The following is a 22685-nucleotide window of genomic DNA, read 5'->3' as shown; positions in this document are numbered from 1 at the left end:
GTTAACAAATAGTCTAGCAGTAATGTCGAGCTGAAAATGTGATGATGCACATACTTCATTTACGGTGTGGATGTGGAGTTTGTCGAGAATTACGCGTCTCGCAACAATGCGTGACAAGCGGGTCAATTTTGGCGTCTTACGGGTTTCGATTAGCTCAGAGGGCGTGTTAAAAATTTCAAACTGCATCAGTAGATCTGAGTTGCTGTATGCCGGCAGACTATGGGGCGATTTGTATGCTGTTCTAATAATGCTATTATGTTCATCTCCGTCCTTGTGATGCAGATGATAAAACGGGTAGGCGCATTTTTTGACTTATCATGAATGATTCCATGAACCTGCATAGGTCGTATTCTTTAATGCCCCTGCAACGGGTGGCAATGCGCCTCACCAGCCTGCCTAACTGGTGCGCCGTGACGCGTAGCCGGCGGATCGCTTCCGTGTTGTATTATTCTCAATCAAAATGCCAGGCACCCTGATCGTGGCTACGGGAGGTATTGGATGGTTGTCAGTGTGCAACTTGATGGGGTACCGAGGGTGCTGCCAGAGAGGGTTGTTTGTTCCTGAATACTAAGAGTTCCGATTTATCCGACGAGCAGGCAAGGCCGTTCCCTGCACGAAAAAGTGTACCGTGCCGATGGCTAGTTGCAATGACTAGGCAATCTCTCCACCGGATCCGGAGTCGGTCCATATGGTGACGTCGTCGGCGTATATAGAATGATGTATATTGGGATAGCGTCTAACAGACGCGGGAGGCTACTTATAGTAATGTTGTAGAGAAAATGGGGAAGTGCAGCGCCTTGCGTGGTTCCTCTGGTGGCTAGTGTAATTTCATCGCTACTTTTGTCCCCGGAATTCAGCGTAGCCGTGTCCTCGCTGAGAAAGGTGGCGATGTAGTCGTATGTTCGTTAGTCTACGTTCGTCAGTGACACGTGTGAGAGGATGGAAATGTGTGATACATTGTCAAACGCCTTACTCACATCGAGTCCGACGATTGCACGCGTGGCTCTTATGCGATTTAGATCTAGAACGTCTTGCCGTGTACCTGCCACATGTTTTCCTCAGTCGAGACACCTGCTCGAAACCTAATCATGGACAAGGGAAACGTGTATTCCGTGTCGGCGTGCATTTGGAGCCCGTTTAAGCTAATGTGCTTCATTGCTTTTCTTAGACACGATGTTAGTGAAATTAGGTGGTTGTTCCCAATGTCGAGTCCTTTTCCCGGTTGAGGAATGAGAATGATTTTAGCGTGCTTCCATTCGTCGGGGATGCTGCCCTCTGTCCAGTATCTGTTGAGGAGGTTCGTAAGGACCCCTACTAACTTGTCCTCTAATTTCGCAACATCTTATTGGTGATGCGTTCATCCCCGGCTGCTGAGGTGGTGTTAATTTGATTAGGAGCAGCTCTGACCTCCGCTGCGGTAAAGACCATATCCATGTGAGCATTATGCGACACTGAATGCCCACCTGGCGTGGATATATTATTGGAGGTGCTTAGGTACTGATTTTTGAATGTGGTCATGAGCTCTTCGTCGCTGCCCTGGAAAGCTTGCGCGATCCTCTGCAGGGTCTTGTGAGATTCGGTCTTAGTTTTCGTTGAATCGAGTAAATGCTTGGGTAGAAACCATGTGTTCTTATTGCGCACTTGCCCATGAAGGCGGCCGCCAGCCTGATGCTACTGCTGTCGGCAAAGCTCCGACGTGTATGTCACGGCATCTTCTTCAAGTCGGGTTAGTCGTATTTTTAAGCGCCCGTTAGGCTTGTTTTTACTCCATCGAGCGTGTATACTTCGTTGTGCTTCCATCATGCGTACAACCTTACCGTCCGGACTGGGACCGCTTTCCTGCTGCGTCACAGTTTTCGAGGTGTTGGCGGTGTCTTGAGGCAAACGCTCCGTCAACTGTCGTAAACCTGCTATGCCCTCCGCCGGTCGTTGCGAGCGGAGAAATCTGAAGGCGTCCCAATTCGTGTGCTTCACTTCCAGGAGACGCGTTCTGTAATGCGTGTTTCGGAAAGTGGACAACAGCACATGGTGATCGCCCCCTGCGTTAAAGTTGAGATTCTCCCCTCTCACATCGGTGATATTTCTTGCAAAGGTAACGTACCCCTCGTTACAGTGTTACCAAAGCGCGTAGGTTTGTCAGGGTCGATGAGTAAGTAATGTGTGCCCTAGCGCCCGAGCTTTCTCAGAGGTTGGTTCCCGTTCTACTGCTATATTTGAGTAGCCCCATTCTGCATGAGGCTCGTTAAAAACGAAACGAGGGTGTAATCAGGATAAATCAATAACCAATCAATCAAGAGAACGAGAAAACAAGCATGGCTCAAAATTTGAAAGGCGACCAGTGTCCAGGAGGCGTGAACGCTTTCGCAGTCTTCCAATGCGGGCAGCCGCAGTGATCTCTAAATTTTTCGTAAGGAGCCGATGGAAGGAAACTAATGAATCTAAGGCCACGATGATGCAATCTTGTCGTCTCGTTCTAATCGATGATTACCACGCACCGTTTTCTCAGTAAAGGTATGAGCAAATCAATATATCACTCCTTGTAATTCAGTATGCCCCCGTTACTCCCAACCTCCATTATCCTAGGTAGGAAAATCAGTGTACTCGCAAGCTCCAATGAGGCCTGAGATTACAGGGGCATACATACATACATAAAAGTCATCACGCTTTGCGTTAGTCGTGTGCACCCAGCCGTAGTTGTTAACACATGACGCCCTGCATTTACATATATAGGTTCACGCCCATCATTTCTTCAGATATAAAGGCGTGGGGCTTGGTTATAACTGCGCATTCAAGGCTTTGAAAGCTCTCCACTGCACATCATGAAAGCTTCCAGCCCCCACGATCTCTCATTATTGCTGGCATCTAAAAACCTGCGCAATAACCTTTACCACCCCTTATATCTCGTCAGCATGCATGCATGCACCTAACAGAGCTCGTAAGGTATATTTTCAAGGAAGTAATACAATACAGCATTGCACTTAAGTCTGCTTAAAAGCGGAAACGCTCAAGCGATTCCATTTCCTCTCCGAATCCATCCATTTCTAATCTATTTTTCTTTTATTTTGATTCGTTTTTGTTGATCTTTATTTAGATATTTTTATTTCAATTCTATTTTAATATTTCATTTTTATTTTGAGTTGACTTTCTACCTTAAAACTTTTAATTTTTTCTTTTGTTTTATTTTTAATTATTTCTCCATCGCTATCACGAACTACCACATTCGCTGTCATGATCACTGTCATCGTCACTATCACTATCTCTATCACTTGCTCTCACTATCAGTAGCTTTCATTATCACTATCAGCAGGTATCTGTTACTATCATTACCAGCACTATCACTATCTCTAGCACTGTCGCTTTCAGTAGCTACATCAATATCTATCACTATATAACAATTTACTGTCACTACTATGATTACTGTCAAGTTTTACATTATATTTCAATCACCACTCAACTTATGGTTGATGGTGAGTGCAGACATTTTTGCGGACAACTTCCATCTACAGCTTCCGTCTCCAACTTCCGTCCACGCCGCTCGTCAGCCAATAAATAATTACGCCTGACAACTCAGACAACGCCTCGTTGTGTCGGCGAAACCATTCCCGCTACGCAGCTATCAATGCGGTTCCGCAGGCCGAACCCTAAAAAACTAGTTCGGCCTCACCGAAGTGCGGTGTTGATTTCGCGAAAAATCTCCACTCCAGCGTCCAGCGTAATTAGTCAGTGCTCATCAGAGTGTGGATCAAATAGAATCAAGAAACAGATTTGCGATTACATCATTCCGGTTAAACACATCAGCCTCGAAGAGACAGCATTTTCAAACGAAAAGTAAATGAGAAAAAGAGACTGTTGAGAGAGGGAATCAATCAAGAATGCTGCAGAAGTGTGCGCAGAGCGTGTATGCCCTGGTTCACCGGGTCCCAACGCGATAATAACCAGCTGCAGACGCAGCGTTCAACTTGCGATTCAGGTATTCCGGGAACTGGACGAATATTATTCCGTGCCCACATTATCTTACAAATGCAGGATTAATGTCCAACATTCTCGTGAAAAAATCTTACACCTCTTTGCACCGCAATGGGCACGAAAGAACTAGAGGCAGGTTCACTTTCAAGACTAGTCACACTAAACAAACTGCACCCTACTATATTCCCGGGCAAATATCCCGAATGCGACCAAAAATCCTCACTATATCATCACATGGGCCTGTCAAAGAGCACACTTGGCCCCCAAAATACAAAACCTGAGTGCTGAGCAGTGGGCGACTGTGCTGTCCAGCGACCGCTGCGAGAGCCAACAAAATCTGGTACAGTGAGCTCCACGGGCGGCAGTGGCCATCGGAGCCCTGTGCTGAGAGCAACCGACCATTGGTTGGAAGTGGACGATGTCGACAGAGAAGACTCCTGGAGATACAACCAAGGAGAGAACACCTCTGAAGATGCCGAAAAACCGAAGAAAAGAAGAAGCACTAGAGTACAATAAAGTTTTTCTTCTTGCCTGCCTTTTCGCGAGCAGATTCCCGTTCTTCTCTGAAAACACTATCGACCGCTTCTCTTTCCAGCGTGGTGTGAAAGGACCACTAACATAAACTTTACATTAATATTTTCCTCTTGCCAGTGATGCGCTTTAACCATTAAAATACATGGTTCCCAATATGGACGAAGGAAACAACTCAGGAGAGGTGGTTATGTCACAGTTTCTGTAGCCGTTCATGAAGGTTCCCCTTGCTATCTCTCTTGGAGTGCATAGTGCTCAAAAGGGAAGCAACAGAGCAAAAGCGATCGTGTTGCGCCCCTTCCTTGTCGTGCGCTTTGCAACCTCAGGTCGATAGCCCTCTGGCTCGAACCATAACCCGTCTCTGCTATCCCCTTCCCATTTCGCCTTCCTCAGCCGCATTGTCTGCGCGGTTGGACATGCGCAGCAGAGATTGAACCAGCGAATGCCGCTGGGCCTAGCTTTCTATTGTCTGCGCCGTCGGCAAAAGACTCCGAGTAGTGCTTCCGAAAGCGCTTGACATTTGACACACTTTTTGGCGTGCATCTCGGATAGCGAGAGCCTCTCAAGAGCTTTCGTTGCTCATTGATCCCGCACGTGATACTCGCCTGCGAGTACCGAACAGTGTGTAACTGAATCTATTCTCGTGTTTCAGTTTCCGTTTGATCAACCGCACAATTGCTGTGACGTGTAGCTCGACACAGCTATTTCAATTCACGTTAGGCACGAAAATCTAAATGTTAATCCCATACACGCAGGTTTAATTCACTACAACACTTATGCCATCTCGCTTCTAGAGCTGCAGTAACAATAAACAATGTATATTGTCATTTTTTGCGTGCTTCAGGTGATCGAAACACCAACTACAGGTCATAACCGTCGTTCGGCTGCTCAAAAGCATTCCAACTGGGCATAAAGAAGAAATTCTATCATAAATTATTTTCCGGACATAGGCTAATGTCACGCGTTGTTGCATGTATACCAACGCCTAATCCATCATTTTAAAGGGGTAAATGTGTCAACAAAAAGTTGATGTCTGTAATCTTTTAAGCATCTGCCAATGACCATACGGCTCTATTGAGTTTATCTGGTTGTGAGTGCATGCAGATGTACAGAATTTGTGCTAGGTAGAGCTTTTGCATACGTGGAGCCGAAACAAGCAGCGGCATTGCGGAATTCTCCTTTGTCTCTATGTCGGAGGTAGACGCCAGTTCTAACGCACGCTTGTAGCATAGACCTTGGTCAGTGCGCGTCGTGACAAAAACAACACTAACACAGGGGTGCATACCATCCTCTTTTCGTGTCAGATCGAAAGTACTAATCCGGACGTCCACTACCAGGGCAAAATCGTCTCTGGTGTGTATTGGGCCTGTATGTGCGTAGGGGCGCGCCGTCCCGCGGTATAAAATGAAACCACATCAATATCCATGACCAGGAGTCAAACCCGCGATGGCGCGAACAGGTCATCTTCAAAAGGCCGCTGCGCGAAACCACTGGGCTATCGCCATTTTTTTTTAAACACGAACTATGTACAAACCATGAAGAAAACAGGTGCAAACCAACAGAAAGCCTAATAGGAATCACCTAAGTAATTAAGCACGTGAAATTCGTGACTCAGGCTATATCACCATTACATCAAAATACGACATATACCTAAGCAACGGGGCACTAAAAAGAAGGTAATGAAGAGCACAGCACTAGGCGTGGTTGCGACTCTGGTTCAAATTCAGTCTGGGCATGCAATTCCTTTAGTTGATCAGTCATTCTGCTGAAGTGGTTTCTGGTAGAAAAAAACAGGTTCACAATGTCGGTCCGTCATGCGCGTTTTCCACGGGCTATGTAGTCCAATCAGAAAGATCATGTCTAAAGATTCGCCAACAAATGGCAGTGCAGAGAGATAGCTCACAGAATGCGGTGTCAAATTAATTGTTTTTTTTTTCTCGGTCCATTGCGAGATATCCCTAAAGTGCACTTCATCTTTGCAATCGATGAAACAGTCCTCACTCGTTTGTGGAGCATCACAAATTCGGAGATAAGCTGTGGTCACAAAAATTGCCCCTTTCTAACCATGTTCTAACAGGCAATGTCTCGCTATGCGGCCTAGAGGAAAATGTCGTGGTGCACGGTGGGCGGGGCATTTTACGCTCTCTTTTGAGTGCCTCATGTCCTGGTAAAACAGAATACATAGAACAGAACGTGGGTGGAGGGAACAACATACAGTTTACGCTTTTGTACAACCGTTTCCTCAACACTAAAAACAGGAACTTTGTGGAAAAACGAACAGGCAGGAAACGAACAGGCCCAATACATCTCATGCTTGAAGCCATACAAACATTGTCGATCATAAGCACTAAAAGACACAGTGGCGTTCGGTAAAACATGAACTAAATTGTGAGAATACCCGCTCTATTCGCCGTGTATACTCTCGCGGAAAAGCAACAAAGGCGAAACTATTTGCAGGACGTAAAGGTGCACTAAACCAAGGGCGTCAGCATTTACAGGTTGGAAAATGTTATCACGCCTCGTAGATTCAAAAAAACGAATCCCACAGGAAAGCGGCGAAAACGCTGTGAAAACGCCGGATATAGACTTTTCTCTAATGAATAATTTGTAGTGGGTAATGAAGTTGAATAGCGAGAAACGGATTATATGCATCGCTCTGCACAAAATTGAAGGAAAATGTGGGAGAAATGTGTGAGCATAGCGGTGAAGAGTTGGCGCGCTGTCTTTCCAGTATTGTGCGCAGTGCTTATAGACACCAATGCCTTGGATAAATCAGCCCCACTGCTTTCCACTGTAGGGTGAAGCTCTTTACAGAAAAGTATCAAGTGTTCAACCGTTTCCTCTTCCTCTCCGCGCGCAACGCCCAACGTGTCTATCTCGTGGAACCTGACTCTGTGTCTTAGTCACTCCCGTCCTGGTCTCAAAAAACAAAGAGCTTGCCGTACAATTATCACAGATATTTTTTTCGCAATTTCCTGCTTAAAATCTGGTATGTTCCCAGGATGCACAGGAAAAAAGGCACTTTATCGATATTTCAAATAAAACGTAGGAGGTCGAAATTATTGCAGCTTTGTTTCTTACACGGATTGTCCGGTGCACATCACCGCTGAAGGCCTCCCGCGCTGTGGATAAATGACCAAGAGCTCTTTGACAAACCAGTCAATAACCTCTTATTTTAAAACCTGGCTATTCCTTGTGGTCGCATCGCGCAGCATGGGGTTCGATTGAAGTAAGGAGTGTCGCTTTTGAAACAAGGCGGTGGTGGGCAATGTCATGCACGTTATTGCTTTATTAACATATCTCTACTTAATCTGGCATATTCAAAAATAGGAAGGATAACATTTATTTATAAAAATGCTTTCACGTCCACGCTTTGCCAATTCAGAGTCGCGAACTTGTATCATTAAGTATCTCCCCTCCTTTTAAGGCACCACTCCCTCGACCACTGTTTACCATCTGCAGCAAATATATATTGCCATTACCCTCCTTAAGCACTGACCTCGGGACAGGGACTGCGCGTGCATCATGCGGATAGATGTTGCCCCATTATAGCTACTACTAATTTACCACGCAGTCCACGTGCGCTATCAACCTGAATAAATTTGTTATGGGAGCTTCGCATTGTGGTGCCCCTGTCACAGGATCATTTCGAATGCCCTAGAAAGGATAGTCTGTCGAACCAAAGGCCAACCGAGTGCGGCTGCAAGGGCGGCTCCGACGGTCACCGGGTTAGCAGTCTGTCCCGTCAACCGACCGCCCTGGAACTCTATCGTGATTTCGAAGGCCTTTGAGCAGCCTATTGAGCATTCCCGGACGCAGAGCCATACTCGGCGAGGCACTGGGAAACTAATCGCAGCAGTATCATGTTTGAAGAATTGAAAATATCTATCTAGAACTTGTTTTTGAGAAAATAAGACAGCCCGGCAAACATAACACTTGAACAAGCAGAACGTGATTGCTACCAACGAAACTAAAATAACCAGCACCAATTTCTTCATCAGATCAAGAATCCTAGTGCACAGCTCGTCAGAAAGAACAGGAGCAATTTGAAGAGAAGAATATTACAGTAACAAATGAACACTTCGTTTGTAACCATGCTGATTGCTTACATGTCTGCAAATTATTGGCGGCGTCGATGGCGCCGGAACGCCGTGGTGTGAGATGACGAAGGTTCCGGGCGGTAATCGGTTTCTTTGTTTAGCAGTGACAGAGGACCTTCGAGTTCGACAGCGATTGATGAGTTCAAGCACTGTGAGCTCCGTTCAATAGACTTTCAAAGCGCCCATGTGGCTGGGGTATAATCCAAGATAACAGAGCTTCAAACTTGTTTCGTAAGCAGCCGATGGAAGGAAAGTAATGAATCAAAGCCCACAATGATACAATCGTATCGGCGTAATCTAATCTATGCTTACCATACGCCCCTTTTTGAGGTCATACATCCAGTCACGGCATAGGCATGAGTTTACAACGAAGTGCACGGCGAAAAATTGCGAAATTGAGCTTGACGAAACCATTATATGACACCATTGCCCCTCTCCCCTCCCCACAACTCCCCTCATTATTTTTGTATATAACATAACTGTCCAGTCAATCCGTAACGAGGCCTGCGATTACAGGGGCATGCTTTGCGTTAGTCATGTGTGCTGAGCAATGATTATTAACTCATAGGTCCCTGTATTTACACATATAGGTTTACGCCCTTCCCTTCATCAAATATTAAGACGGTGTTCCTTTCACAATCAAGGTCCTGAAAGCGCTCCACTGCAGAGGATGCAAGCTTCCAGGCCCCATTCTCGCTGAAGATTGCCAGGAACTGAAAAGAAGCGCATTAACATTTACCACCCCTTTTAACTCGTCAGCTTGCAGCGTTCTCCTTATCCGTAAGCTATATGTTTAAGCAAATAATTCAATAGAGCTATGCACTGAAGTCTGCTTAAGAGCGGAAATGGAAAAGCGTCTCCATTTCGTCTCTGACGCCCTCCATTCTTGCTCTCTTTTTCTTTTATTTGTATTCCTTTATCTTTACAATTATTTTTGCATTTTTATTTTTATTTATATTGTTTATTGCTCTGTGCATTTGCTTTTAATTTGTGCTTTTAGTTTTGTCTTTTTTGTTTTATTTTTAATTATTTCTACCTCGCTATCATCACCGATATTTCCAACTATCACTATCACTATCTCTAGCACTGCCACTATTAGTAGATATCATTATTACAATCTTTTACAGATTTTACTATTTACTTTTTCTTCTGTTTATTACAAATATGGAAGTTCGTGCGGGCACTTTTGCGGACAACTTCCATCTACAGCTTCCGTCTACAGCTTCCGTCGACGCCGGTCATGTGCCAAGAAAACCTGAGGCTTCAAAATTCAGACAACGCCTCGGTCTGCCGACAAACCATGCACGCAACGCAGTAAGCAGTGCGGTTTCGCGCGCCGATCTTGAACTGGTTCGCGGCCGCACAGAAGCGTGGTGTCGATTTCGCGAAATTCTCCACTAGAGCGTCCAGCCTGATTAGTCTGTGAACGAATGTACATCAGGGTGTGGATCAAAGAGAATAAAGAGACAGATCTGCACGAAAAACATTCCGATTAGGCACGTCAGCCGCGAAGAGAGACAGCATTCTCAAAGGAAAGGAAAATAAGAAAAAGAGACTGTTGACAAAGGGAACGCTGCGAGAATGCTGCATAAGTGCGCCCAGCGGCTATATGACCGGATTCACCGTCTCCAAACGCAATATTAACCAACTACGGACGCAGCGCTCAACTGCTAATTCTGCTATTTAGGAAACAGGACGAATGTCGTTGTGTCCACACTATCTTACAAGTGGAAGCTCCACGTCCAACATTCTTGAAAAAAAATTAAAATTTTTGCACGAAAGCGCGCACCAAAGAACTGCAGACAAGTTCGTACAGAAGCTATACCAACCACGTGGGCGTTTCAAACCATAGACGTGGTCCCCAATATACCTGCACAAAACCCGATTGCCGAGCAGTGGGAGACTTGCTGTCCAGCGACCGTTGTGAAGACCAACAAGATTTGGTACAGCGAGCTCACACGGCGGCAGTGGCGATCGGAGCCCTGAACTGATGGCAACCTACCATTGATTGGAATTAGACGCAGCCGACAGAGACACAACGAATGAGAGAATATCTCTGAAGATGCCAATGCTATCCCGATTTCTATCCCCCTTGCTATCTCCCTTTGGTTGAATTGTTCACATCAAGGAAAGAACACAACTCGAACACTCGTGTTGTCTCTTTTCCCTATTGTGCGCTATGCAACCACATGTTGATTACACACTTGCACGAACTCTAACCCTCATACGCTATCACCCCCACGCCTCTTTACTTTTTCGCCATCTCAGCGCAGCTGCACATGCGCAGCAGACATTGAAGCAGCCGACGCCGCAGTGCCCAGCGTTACTATTGGTCGCTCTGTCGACCTAAGACTCAGAGCATTGCTCGCGAAAGCGCTTGACATCAGACACACTTTTTATCGCCCATCTCGGATAGCGAAAGCCTCTTTTGGGCTTTCGTTCCTCACCGACTCAGCGCAGGGTATTCGCATGTGAACACTAAACAATGTATACCCGAATCTCTTCTCGGTTTCAGTTTCGGTTTCATCAATCGAATGATGGCTGTGAGGTGTGGAAATGACCCGCCGCGGTGGCCCAGTGGTTAGAGTGCTCGGCTACAGATGCGGAGTTCCCGGGTTCGAACCCGAACACAGCGGCTGCATTTTTATGGAGGCGCAACGTTAAGGCGCCCGTGTGCTGTGCGATGTTTTTTCAAGCCTCACGTCATCTAGACACCATCTACAGGTCATAGCCGTCGTTCGGCTGCTCAAAATAATACAGAGAGAGTATCAAGTAGAAATTCTATAATAGAAATTTTTTCTTATAGGCGAATACCACGGGTTATTGCATTTACGCCAACGTCTAATGCATCATTAAAAATTTAATGTCTATAACCCTTCAAGCATATGCCAAATTGTCACACAAAACTTCATTGATTTTATCGGCTTGTGAGTGCATGCAGATGTACAGCTTGTGTGCTAGGTAAAAATCTTCTGTAAGGGATAGAGATATAGGCCGAAACAAGCAACGGTATTGCTTAAATCGCCTTTCTCACTCGGGGCTAGGCGGCAACTCTAGCCTATGCTTGTTGTATAGAATTTCGTCAGTGGAAGTCCTTACAACATTAACAAAGGGTCATATACCTTCTTCGTTTCCTGTTAGAGTGAAAGTACCAATCAGAACGTTCACAACCAGGGAAAAAATCGTCTCTGGTGTCCATTGTGCGTGTATATGCGGAGGGGTGCGCCGTCCTGCTGTAGAAAATGAAACAACATCAATATCCATGACCGGGAGTCAAACCCGCGATGGCGCGAAAAAGTCATCTTCAAAGGCCGCTGCGCAAAACCACTGGGCTATCGCCACTTTTTTTTTAAACATGAACGATGTTCAAACCATGAAAAAAAAAACTGCAAACAAATGCATTGCTTAAAAGGACTCACCTAAACAATTAAGCACTGAAAAGTCGGGACTCAGGGCATATCACCATAGCATCATAATACGACATATACCTAAGCAACGGGGCTCTACAAACAAGCTAGAGAAGACCACAGCACTAGGAGTGGTTGCTACTCTGGTTAAAATTCAGTCTGGGCATACAATTCTTTTAGCTGAACAGTCATTCTGCTGAAGTCGTTTCTTGCAGAAAAAACAGGTTCATACTGTCGGTCAATCGTGCGCATTTTTCAGAGGCCGTGTAGTCCAATCTGAAAGAACATGCATTATGAAGTGTTTTCTGGCGGGCTAGTTGGTGCTTCTCGTTCATGATTAAACTGCGCGAAAGAAACAGAGACAAATGCAAGAAAACACGTACACACACAGAGCGCAGAAATTTATGGTTCACCAACAAATGGCAGTGCAGTGTGATACCGCGCAGAAATCGGTGTCAGGTTCTTCTTTTTTTGCAAAGTCCATGGCGAAATATCCCAGAAGTGCACTGCATCTTTGCAATCAATTAAACAATGGTCAGTCGTTGCTAGAGCATCACAAAAGCGGGAATTAACCGAGGTCACAAAAAAGCCCCCTTTTTCTAACCCTGTTCTAACGAGCAATGTCTCGCTTGAGAGCTTTTAAGGAAATCTTGCCGTGTGGAGCAGGCGAGGTATTTCACGCACCCTCTATAGTAAGTGATGTCCCGGTATGCCAAAATACATAGAACGGTAGATGGGTGGAGAGAACAGCATACGGTTTATAATCTGTACAACCGTTCCTTCGACACTGAAAACAGGAACTTTAGGATAAACGAACACGCAGGAAATTGACAGGCAAATACATCTCATGCATGAAACGATACAAACACGGCGGATCAGACACATAAGAGATGCAATGCGGGTCGGCGAACCATGACCGAAATTAACTTGCAACAATGCCCAGACTATTTGGTGTATACTGTCAAAGAAGAACATCAGTTGGTACACTAAACCAAGGCCGCCAGAACTTACAGGTTGGAATATGTTATCACGTCTCAAAGGTTCAAAAGACGAATCCCACACAAAAGAGGCTAAAATCATGTGAAAACGCTGGATATAGACTCTTGTGCAATGAATAATTTCAAGTGCGTAATGAAGTTGAGTAGAGAGAAACGGATTACATGCATCGCTCTGCACAAAATTGAGAGACCATGGGGGACAAATTTGAGCATAGCGCTGCATAATCAACAGGTGTATACCCCCGAATTCCAAACAAGAGATCTCAACTTTTAGCGGGAATAATGTGAGCTCCCGTGACACTGAACCAAACTTCTCCGATAAACTAATAACCACATCAATGCTTGGCTTATCAGTGCAAAGAACGCGAGGTCACCGAAAAAGCTAATACCTTCAGTTCGTGACCCATAATACGGAAACCGCTGACGGCTCTACTCTTGATAACATTAAAGCAAAGTGGCTCCAAGTAAACTGCGCAGAAGAGCGGGGGCAGTGGGCAGCCGTGTTTCACACATGACTCATGCTGACTGGTTGTGAGAGACAGCCATTTACAACAAAGCGTGTGGAACCGTTTCTGTAACAAAGACGCATCCCAGAAGAAAACTGAACCATTATCAACTTGATTCAAAACAGAAAAAAAATTAATGGCACATCCAGCGTGCAACATGAACACCATCAACCTTGCTTGCAGTGGGAGAAAAAACGGGGTAGTGATTTGAAAACTCATTAACTATTACATCTGTACTTGACCAGCACGCCTCCAGAATAAAGCTGAGAGACTCGTTTGGCAGCCACGTGGCGGCACCTCGTAGTGCAAATAATGATGATGATGATGGATTTTTATGGCGCAAGGGCAGCTATGGCCAAAGAGCGCCATGTCACAAGGTATTTTTTTCTTTTTCTCAAGGTGGGGTCAAAGACCCATTTCCCAAGCATTTCACCCTAAATAAGCCGAGCACCAGACCAGGGGAAAGCTTGTACCCATTGTATCACCGGTGGGTACCCGGCGGCACTGGGGATCGAACCCCGCACCTCCCGCATACGAGGCGGATGCTCAACCACTTGGCCACCGCTGCGGTGTCGTAGTGCAAATAAAGCACGATTGGTGTGAGTTCGTACACAGGCCGTCCGAACATTTGAAAGGGTTACTCTTAAGTATCAGCTTCAAAAATAGACTACGCTATCGCCGCAGATGATGATGTTGATGTCCTCAGCCTTGAGTTAAGCTGAACCACAATCTCGCGCCGTGCATTGCAGAGCGTCGCGTTCCTCAACATATTTCCATCTGCTTCCTCCCACGGCACTGCCCGTGAATCTTCGTCTTCTACGTAGCACAAATCCGACAGAGCGCGTGCTTCTGCCAGTCTCCCGTGGCCAGCAGGAGGAGGGAAGACGTAGATGAAGTGACAACAACCGTTACCCGTCTCCCTGCGCTTCGAACGCGTGCTGACTCTCGAGCTGCCCTGCGATCTCGGTGCGCCCGTTGCTTCCGGCTGACTACCGGGTACTGCTACGCTAGCTCTTCAATTTCTGGTACGTTTCCTGCATTCTCTTCTTGTTTTCCGGGGTGGCTGAAAGCGTGAACATCGGCTGGTGACCACAAGGTCTCCTGGCCACGGGAGCTCCCCCTGGTCGTCATCTTTGCCCTGATCAGTTGTTACTTGGCTGCTTCTTGGGTCGCGCAGTAAGCTGCATCCCCGTTGCTTTTGTCTCCGGGGAAATTACTTGGATGCGGTACAGGCAGCTCTGAGATCCACTACCCCGCCCTACATGAGGCGCACTGATGGATGACAGATCGGCACTCGCGGAATAGTTTGCAGACCACCAGACTAGGCATGTGTGCCGCCTCACTCACGTCTGCCTCCTTCGCCAATCACCCGGTGAGCGCGTTTGTAACTCCTCATCTAGCGCGTTCAGAAGGGTTAGTCCGCGCTGTAGACCCACGACTGAGGCCGTCCGAGACGCTAGGGAAACTAACTTTGAATTGCCATTCACCGCTGCAGTCGCGTAGAGGACAGGAGGGACACGCCCACCAACATATTCATCGACGCGTTTATGGGGCCCACTTGCCAATCTGGAGCCGAGTTGTGGCCATTGGTCTTTCTCGCTGATTGGTTCACATCTGGGCGTCTACAGTGCCGTAATTAATGGAGCTTTAGCCGTAGTGCCAATGCCTCCAAATCTAGACCTGTCACTCTAATGTTCTCATTGCGGAGATGTCTTACTGCTTGCAAAAGACCGGTGTCCGTATTTTTCTCTTCCTCGATTTGTCTTTCTCACTCCCGCCTCCCAACTTCCCCATTTATTTGGGTGAATATTTAGCAGTAGTCCTGGTTTTGCGTAAGTTGCACAGCTTTTATTTCTTCTGCTGTAATTTTGACGAATTCATTGCCCCTGTGTTCTTCTCTAACTGCGTCTGCAGAGGCACAGGCACACCGCTCGCTCAAAATTTTGGTACCCTCCGTGTGTTTATTGATACCTTGGCGAGGGCCCCTCATCAGGGCCCAGTCATGACTATGCTTCCGCGTTGCGCATGTATTACAGCAGCCAGGTTCGCAGGTGTCTGCTGTTGAAGGAATTGTTAGCCTCAACACTTACCTCCTATCCCGATTTCCCGCACCTTCTCTTTACGTGGTGTAGTAAAAGATTGGCGATCGCGGAATATTGACGTTTCTTTCATGCGTCGGCGTTGTCGCTTACGTACTTGCTACATGTGTTCTACCCGCGTAGGTCTGGTCTGGTGGTCTCCCCACTGCGCCCGCTGTGCACTTAACCCGGAACGATCGATCATTTCTTGGTGACCTGCCACTATTTCTCCTTTGTACGGAGGCGCCTGCTACAGAACGTGTTGCGACAGCACGGTGTAAGTTTGTCTTTCGAGGTTGTGTCTGTCTCTTGGGGCTTTTACCTCTGGGGCCAGCAATAGGAATGTGCTTTCCGCTATTTGAAGTTTCATTGAGAGAAGAAATGACTCCCATGCCATGCGCTGCCATGCTCGTGCGTTGCTTTTTGAAATCGCCCTTCGATATTTTTTAGGCAACAACCGCATTTTAGAAACGATTAATAGCAACAAAAGAAATGCCCTCTATCGGGATTTCAAATGAAACGCAGGTGGACGAAATTTTTGCAGCGTTGTTTCCTACACGGATTGTCCGGTGCACATCACCGCTGAAGGCCTCCCGCGCTGTGGATAAATGACCAAGAGCTCTTTGACAAAACCAGTCAATAACCTCTTATTGGAAAACCTGGCTATTCCTTGTGGTCACGTCGCGCAGCATGGGGTTGGATTGAAGTAAGGAGTGTCGCTTTTGAAACAAGGCAGTGGCGGGGAATGCCATGCACGTTATTGCTTTATTAACATATCTCTACTTAATCTGGCATATTCAAAAATAGGAATGATAACATTTATTTCTAAAAATTTTTCACATCCACGCTTGGCCAATTCAAAGTCGCGAACTTCTATCATTAAGTATCTGCCCTCCTTTTAAGGCACCACTCCCTCGATCACTGTTTACCATCTGCAGCAAATATATATTGCCATTACCCTCCTTAAGCACTGACCTCGGGACAGGGACTGTGCCTGCATCATGTGGATATATGTTGCCCCATTATAGCTACAGCTTATTTACCACGCAGTCCACATGCGCTATCAACCTGAATAAATTTCTAATGGTAGGTTCGCATTGTGAACCCCCTATCACAGGATCATTTCGAATGCCCTCGAAAGGATAGTCTGTCACCTCAAATGCCAACCGAGCGCTGCTGCAAGGGCGGCTCCGACGGTCACCGGGTTAGCAGTCTGTCGCGTCAACGGACCGCTCTTGAACTCTATCGGGATCTCGAAGGCCTTCGAGCAGCCTGATTGGGCATTCGCGGACGCAGAGCAGCACTCAGTGAGGCACTGGGAAACGAATCGTAGCAGTATCATGTTTGAAGAATTGGAAACATCAAAATTTAGAACTTCTTTTTGAGAAAATAAGAGAGGCCGGCATACATAAAACTGCAACAAGCAGAACGTGATTTGCTAGCTACCAACGAAACTAAAATAACCAGCTCCAATTTCTTCATCAGATCAAGAATCCTAGTGCACAGCTTGCCCGAAAGAACGGAAGAAATCTGAAGAGTAAAAAATATCACAGTAACATATGAACACTTCGTTTTAACCATTCCAGGTCTGATTTACTTCCACTCCTGCATGCTGATTGCTTACATGACTGCAAATTATTGGCGGCGTCGGTGGCGCCATAACACCGTGGAGTGAAATCGGGAAGGTACCGGGCGGTAATCGGTTTCTTTGTTTAGCAGTGACACAGCTCCTTCGAGTTCGATAGCGATTGATAATTTCGAGCACTCTCAACTCAGCTCAATACGGTTTAAAGCGGCCATGTGGCTGTGATATAAGCCAACGGAATTTACCTTCAAATAGCAGAGCCCTTCCTCTCTAATTATCATGGCACGATTCCTTCCTGACTTGCTTTTTTCGCATTTTTATGCAGGCCCAGTGTCTTGTCGTTTTTCAATCAATCAATCCTGAATCAATGCAGTCCTGAATCTCCGCTTTGTAGACACGGCGTTTAAAAGGTCTTTATTTCCGGCTTATGGGTTCTTGCATAACTACCTGCAAGTTTTCAATGCCTTTGCCGCTAAAGTGAGTCAACGATTTCTCAAACGCACTAGGTGCCAGTTGGTTTGCATCTAATAAGTCCTGCGGACTTATCACAATATTTTACTCCGTATTTTCCGCTCTTCGAACAATGCTGAGCTCGTGACCCCTCTTCCGCCTCATTTGTGATTTTGCTGAGGACCTCTGATGCTAGTTTTCCAAACGTTTTCTTGTTTATTTCTATACTTCTACTGACCTGCCATCAGACACAATACTGCGTTCTGAAAAGTATGGCCTGGCACCATGTCTCTTGTTCGCCGATAATTATACATGCTTCATTATAGGGCATCTCTGCTATTTCGCCTCTGTAGTACTACCTTCGTGCTTTCCCACGTAATTGTGTCCTTCATCTGCCCATAACTTGAGATATTTGCAACTTACCAGCCTGGGCACCTTATGGCATTGAAATTCTTGTGAGCCCCTTGTCAGTGGCACATTTGACATTTGTCAAGCTCAAACTATTTGCGCTGAAAGCGAAGCGTAGGGCGTCTCTTTTGTCTCCGAAAATATTAACTACAGTTTGTAAATCTCATTTGCTTTCGGCTAATGATAGAATATAGACATCAAAGATTAAACTTGAAAACTGCTGCTCTTCAACCTTTCAGCCCAATTGTTACACTTTATCATATCCTGGATTAATTTCCTAAGTTCTCTTTCTGTATCAACGTAAATTGTTTGTGATTTCATCGATTTACTTCGAGCTTCGTGTTTTAAATTCACCAGATTTAGCAGAAATGAGCTGACTGATGAGCCAGCTATAAGGAGCAGCAGGCAAAAAACTCTAGCAGTTCGGTGTCAGTGCCTAAAAACAGCGCATATGCATTTATTCCTTAGCTTAAAGTTTTGTCGGCATATTGTATTTCTGAATTTTTGTGCCCGCATCTGTTTCACTGATCTTTTTTTCATGTGGCACTATGGTTATCATCCATGTCAGTTTTAACGGTACACGAGATATTTTACAGCCCACAGGAGGAGCAACACCTAACTTCCAAATTTCGGGCCAATCAGACCGCGAGGTACCACGTTTAATTGTACGTTTTATGGTTGTAACATTAAGTAGCCACATTAAACGTCATGTATAATCTTTTGGCAGAGCACACATAAATTTATAACGCCACTAGTCTTTGAAACTCAATAGCCACGGTAATCTGGAATAGAAATCCTGAATCCACCGTTTGTATGCAGCAGTCACCCAGATAAGGGCAATAGTTTTCGAAAGGTGACCATTAAAAATAGTACCTGTTGTCGACTCAGACCTGCATATTTGCCTGCTAAGTGCTTAGTGGCTGATATAACGAAAAAATGTTTTCCGAAGCTCTCTGAAAATTAGCTAGAATGCAGGATAGCATCCTGCAGTCTTTAAATAGGATAGCGGAAGCAGGTATTTCAAAGTTTGCCCATCTGACGGCTTGTGTTGTAAAAGATATCTGCCTTAAATTTGATAAGGAAGGTTAATCCCCGGTAAAGAATTTTTCTGACCGAATCACTTACTCTTATTCCCTGCAGATAGAAAAAAACGGTAAAGAGAAAAACGATCGATAAATTGGTGAATTCAGAGGATGGCATCAATATACAAAGCTCGGAGCCCTCACACTTTTGTTAGTGAAGTGTTTCATGCATAGGTTTGATGCAAGTGCTACCTAGGAAGCCATGAGCACAAACAGTGGAAACTAAGCTTCGATCTTATACCAGAGAAATAAATTGAGGAGAAACATTATTCAGCTTTTTTTCAGCATTGCCATTTCTTTTTATCTTCATAGCAGGAGAACAGAGCACAAAGGATGTCAGTTTGTCACACCAGTTAACAACACAGAAGAATTAAGAGCTCTCCCCATTCTTACAATATTAGCTACCGAGTTCCACCAGGACGGCTGCGGTTCTTCCATCTTCATTAATTTCTTTTCAATGCTTCCCAGACCCACTAAGACCGACGTCAAAATGAGCGGGATGTTCTGTTTTACGGCGGTTCTGCTGCTCGTGCTAACGACTGGGGCATGTGTCGAGCTGGATGAGTCGGATGGAGGCTACAACGATCTACGAGTATCCATCAGCGAGAACGTGCCTCACGACGACACCATCATTGCTAACATCAAGGTAAGCAGCGTTCCCTCTCCCCCCCCCTCCCGCCCCCTGTCATGTGTTCCTGTTTTGTACAGCCCTTTGTTTTTGTCTTGGGCTAACGAGTAAACACAACAATTGTCAAGGGCCGATAAAAGGCACAAGTGAAGGCAGAATGCATTATAAGAGAAGCGTGGGATGGAGGCGACGAACTAGTGCTACACAACAACGCCGTCCCTTCGCCCCTTTGGTTTTTATCCTAGTTTATATTGCAGTCCTGGAGACACTGTTCCCTTTTTGGTGACGGTGATGGAAGTGAACACAGCCAGACCTCCTGAGGAACACCGTGGGTCAGGTGCTGCCGGCCATAGTAAACTTCTCGGATTCCCGAGTGACGCAAGCAGCCACACCACCGTGCTGTGCTCAGCCGCTATTTTGATATCTTCAGCTGATGACCGCTTCATGAGAGTCTTCAGCAAGAAGGCTTGAAAACTTAACATTTTGGCAGATTTGCCTGTCTGGTTGGGCTTGAAGGCATAATTAACTGCATATCTCCAAACAAAAATTTTAACTTTAACCCAACGTTTCGAAGCCGACACGGCTCCTTCATTAGGGGTGACTGAGGGCAGTAGCTAGCGTCTTTTAAGTATGGAGGGGAGGTGGGGGTCAAATGAACGACAGCTCTGATGCGAAAGGCGTGGGCGAGAGCAAGGAAGGGGGGGGGGGTGCTTAAGGCTGTTAGTCACGCTGGCACATTGCAGGGAGGTGGCGATTGGCGACTTTTTTTGTTGCGTTGAAGAGCGAAGTCCCTGGACATATATATACTGGGGGCAGACTTCCTTTCGTGCTCTTGATGTTGTTCGGGGTGGTTTGGATCTGCCAGGATTCCGGAAGGAGCCTCTTGTGGTAATTTGTTTCGGTTCCTAGGATGCGTGTTTCTCCGAAGTTTATTCTATGGTCGCAATCCTCGGAATGCTCTGCTACTGGATTGCGTTCTTTTGCCAATTTGCGGACGTCGTTTTTATGTTTCGAAATTCTTTCTTGAATTTTTTGGTTTCGCCGATGTAGCTTGCGTCGCAGTCGGCGCATGGAATTTTGTAGACAATGCCTTGGTCTCTTTCTCTCCGCGGCTGGTCATTGAGAACAGGTAGGTAAAGCGCAACAGTGTTTGTGGGCTTGTGCGCAACCAGGAGACCCGCTTTTTTTTAGGATTCGGCCGACGGTTTCACTGACACCTCCGCCATAAGGTAAAGTGACGTATTTTGGTGGTGGCGTTGGTCTTTGTGTGTTGATTTCTTGACGAATGTTGTTTTTGAAGTCGAATGGTTTTTGCATAAAGTCTTTTGGGTAGCCGTTCATGATGAGTTCATTGAATATCGTGCGTTGTTCTTTTTTTCTGACAACTTCTGTGCTGCAGTGTGTCTCAACTTTTCTGAACAGCGTCTTCACCTCTTCGCCACTGATGCTTTATGTACTGTCGGGTGGTTCGAAGAGAAGTGGAGATACCGGCCTGAGTGGTTTGGTTTGCGGTATACGGAGAATGGAAGGGTATTGTGGTTTCGTGACACGAGGACGTCCAAAAACGGCAGGGGGTTTTCTTGTTCCACCTCTAGCATGAAATAAATGTCAGGTTCTACGAAGTTTAAATGACAAAGGAAATTTTGAATCTTAGATCTTTTGATAACGGCGAAGCGGTCGTGGACATAGCTGAGGAAAATCTTTGGTTTAGGGTGGAATGTTTAGTTTTCTATCTATTCATGCTGGCTTCGGGCTAGAAGCTATGCAGCTTGCCAAGAAGTACATCAAGACCATGCAAGGCATCTCGGTGCTCAACCCCTGGAATTCACCAAGAAATGCAAGGAAACCAAGGTTGTACCGCAGAGCCTACGACTACGACGCCTGGTCCCAACACCGGAAGGACGAAGCATCATCAACAAGTCAGAACAGCACCTAATGATAGAACGGGTACATAGGTGCCGTAGCGTGATTAGGAAGAAAGAAATCGACGCCTTCTTCGCCCGCCGACAACTCTAGCACAAGATGTCCAACCTAGTGGCGTCAATCGAGGCATTTCCCAAAGGAACCGCATCATCAGAAGCCGACAAACACCGCACCAAGCAGACAGAGAAGTTGTCGAAACTTCGACGCCAGCCCGAACAATCCCCGCCGGACCATCCTCTCCTGGTCGCCAACTTCTCCCCAGGAAGCCCACAACCGCCGAAACGTCAATCCTTGCGAAGGGACACAAATTCAACCTCCAGGTGAACAGACCCCTTCCCTTACAGCAATCGTATCTGCGCTTGAAGTCGGTATCCGGCAACTGGAACCTGGTGTACGAGAAGAGGTCAGGCTCAAAACAATAGGTGTGCTCAATTCAGTGCAAGCACATCGAAAACAATCACACCTACCACCGGATGAAAGGCAAGCCCTGCAACACCTCAAGACAGACACCAACATAGTGATCCTCCCAGCGGACAAGGGCAACACAAGAGTCGTTCTGGACGACGGGACTACGAAGAGATAATATCCACCTTTCTGAGCAGTCCTGCAACACCTCACCTGAAACACCTGAAACCAAAGATTTTCCTCAGGTATGTGGACGGCTGCTTCGCCGTCATCAAAAGATCTGAGACTCAAAATTTCCTTCGTCATTTAAACTCCGTAGAACCTGGCATTCAGTCCACGCTAGAGGTGGAACAAGAAAACTCCCTGCCGTTTTTGGACGTCCTCGTGTCCCGAAACCACAGTGCCCTTCAATTTTCCGTATACCGCAAACCAACTCGCTCAAGCCGGTATCTCTACTTTTCTTAGAAGCATCAGTGGTGAAGACGCTGTTCAGAAGGGTTGAGACACACTGCAGAACAGAACTTGACGGAAAAGAAGACAAACGCACGATATTCAAAGAACTCATCATGAACAGCTACCCGAAAGACTTTATTAAAAAACTATTCGACGTCAAAAGCA

At 46.1% G+C, this 22685-nt stretch overlaps 1 protein-coding gene across 1 annotated transcript in view; it reads left to right on the top strand.

The window, feature by feature from the left end:
• Positions 1 to 22685, top strand: part of LOC144108096 (calcium-activated chloride channel regulator 3A-1-like) — a 181069-nt gene that overhangs the window by 56670 nt on the left and 101714 nt on the right. The window contains exons 2-3 of the mRNA XM_077641377.1: positions 15731 to 15863; positions 19580 to 19757. Of these exons, the coding sequence (XP_077497503.1) occupies positions 19602 to 19757 (156 nt within the window). The 5' untranslated portion in view covers positions 15731 to 15863; positions 19580 to 19601. The remainder of the gene's footprint in view (positions 1 to 15730; positions 15864 to 19579; positions 19758 to 22685) is intronic.

This window comes from Amblyomma americanum, chromosome 10 (genome assembly GCF_052857255.1).
Source record: "Amblyomma americanum isolate KBUSLIRL-KWMA chromosome 10, ASM5285725v1, whole genome shotgun sequence".
NCBI classification, from domain to species: domain Eukaryota; kingdom Metazoa; phylum Arthropoda; class Arachnida; order Ixodida; family Ixodidae; genus Amblyomma; species Amblyomma americanum.
The sequence above is the reverse complement of the archived record's forward strand: the minus strand, read 5'-3'. Positions and strand labels throughout refer to the sequence as shown.